Source organism: Meleagris gallopavo, chromosome 20, assembly GCF_000146605.3.
Source record: "Meleagris gallopavo isolate NT-WF06-2002-E0010 breed Aviagen turkey brand Nicholas breeding stock chromosome 20, Turkey_5.1, whole genome shotgun sequence".
In the NCBI taxonomy this organism is placed as follows: domain Eukaryota; kingdom Metazoa; phylum Chordata; class Aves; order Galliformes; family Phasianidae; genus Meleagris; species Meleagris gallopavo.
Genome location: NC_015030.2, coordinates 7724130 through 7725170, shown reverse-complemented (window position 1 = coordinate 7725170; position 1041 = coordinate 7724130). Strand labels below are relative to the sequence as shown.

The following is a 1041-nucleotide window of genomic DNA, read 5'->3' as shown; positions in this document are numbered from 1 at the left end:
GCGTGCGCTGCGCGTGTGCGCAAGAATATACAGTGCGCGTGCTGTACGTAAGTACCGCTATCACACCTAGGGCTGTAAGCAGGTAGACTGCGGGGCGTCAGCGGATAAATAAAACGTAACGTTCCGAACCTGAATTCAGAACACGGAGAAAAAGCAGTTTGTGACTTCCAACCGTTTCATGACAAAAAAAAAACACACAGAAAACAACAACAAAGTTTTGCCAATAAATTACCGCTTGCATACCCCACCTGTGCTAGTTCTATCTGCAAGGTTATTTTAAGCAAAGGTGAGGATATGTTTAGAACGCGGATCCAGGTTCAGGATCTGACCGCACAGCCCTCGAAGCGCATCAGATTCCTCTCCCACTCGTCTGGTTGCAGGAGCTCCGAACTGATCGTCGGCCTTCTCACCCGCTCCGGTCACCTCCGCTCCCGCAGGACCCCTCTATCCCGCACGGCAGACATGCCTCTCCGGGCAGCCACGAGCCCAAGTTTGTTACACGAAGGACAAACGCCCGCAGCGAAGCCGACCCCAACTTCCCCGGCAGAAAAGAGCCCGGGAGCAGCCGAGCGCAGCTTACCTCCTCCACGGTGAGCGGCATGCAGATCCGGTACTCCTTCATCAGCATATTCCCGTGCGTCGGTGCGGAGCGGCCAGCCGAGAAGCGCTCGATGCCGCGCAGTGCTCGCGCCCGCAGCCGCGCGCGGGGCAGCGGATCGCCTTCGTGCCTTCGTGTCTCCGTGCGCGTTCGGCGCTGCGTCCGCCGCGCAGCCCCGCGAGCGGCCGGGCGGGCGGAGTACGGCAGCACAACCGCTCCTTTCTTCCCGTTCTTCCTCCTTCAGCCCGCGATCATGTGAATTTCGCACACGCACGGACCTCTACAAAGAAGTCTCAAAGCCGAAGCGCCGTCGCACGCTCAAAGACATCCGTCGGAAGTGCACGAAAGCGGCGGCCTCTCGCTGCTGTGTCAAGACATGCCCGGGGCGGCGAAAAGACCGAACGAGCCGAGAATGCGGCCGTCGCCCCGCCAGCAGGAGAGCC

General features: G+C 59.8%; 1 protein-coding gene across 3 annotated transcripts in view; it reads right to left on the bottom strand.

Moving 5' to 3' along the window:
- The window catches only part of PITPNC1 (phosphatidylinositol transfer protein cytoplasmic 1), a 72909-nt gene extending 71874 nt beyond the window's left edge, over nucleotides 1–1035 (bottom strand). For all 3 annotated transcript variants that reach the window (XM_019621732.1, XM_019621731.1, XM_010721513.2), the window contains exon 1: nucleotides 581–1035. Coding sequence is in view for 2 of the 3 variants with exons in the window: in XM_019621731.1 (XP_019477276.1) it covers nucleotides 581–628 (48 nt within the window). In the remaining variant the exon portion in view is untranslated. The remainder of the gene's footprint in view (nucleotides 1–580) is intronic.
- Between the last annotated feature and the right edge of the window lie 6 nt (nucleotides 1036–1041).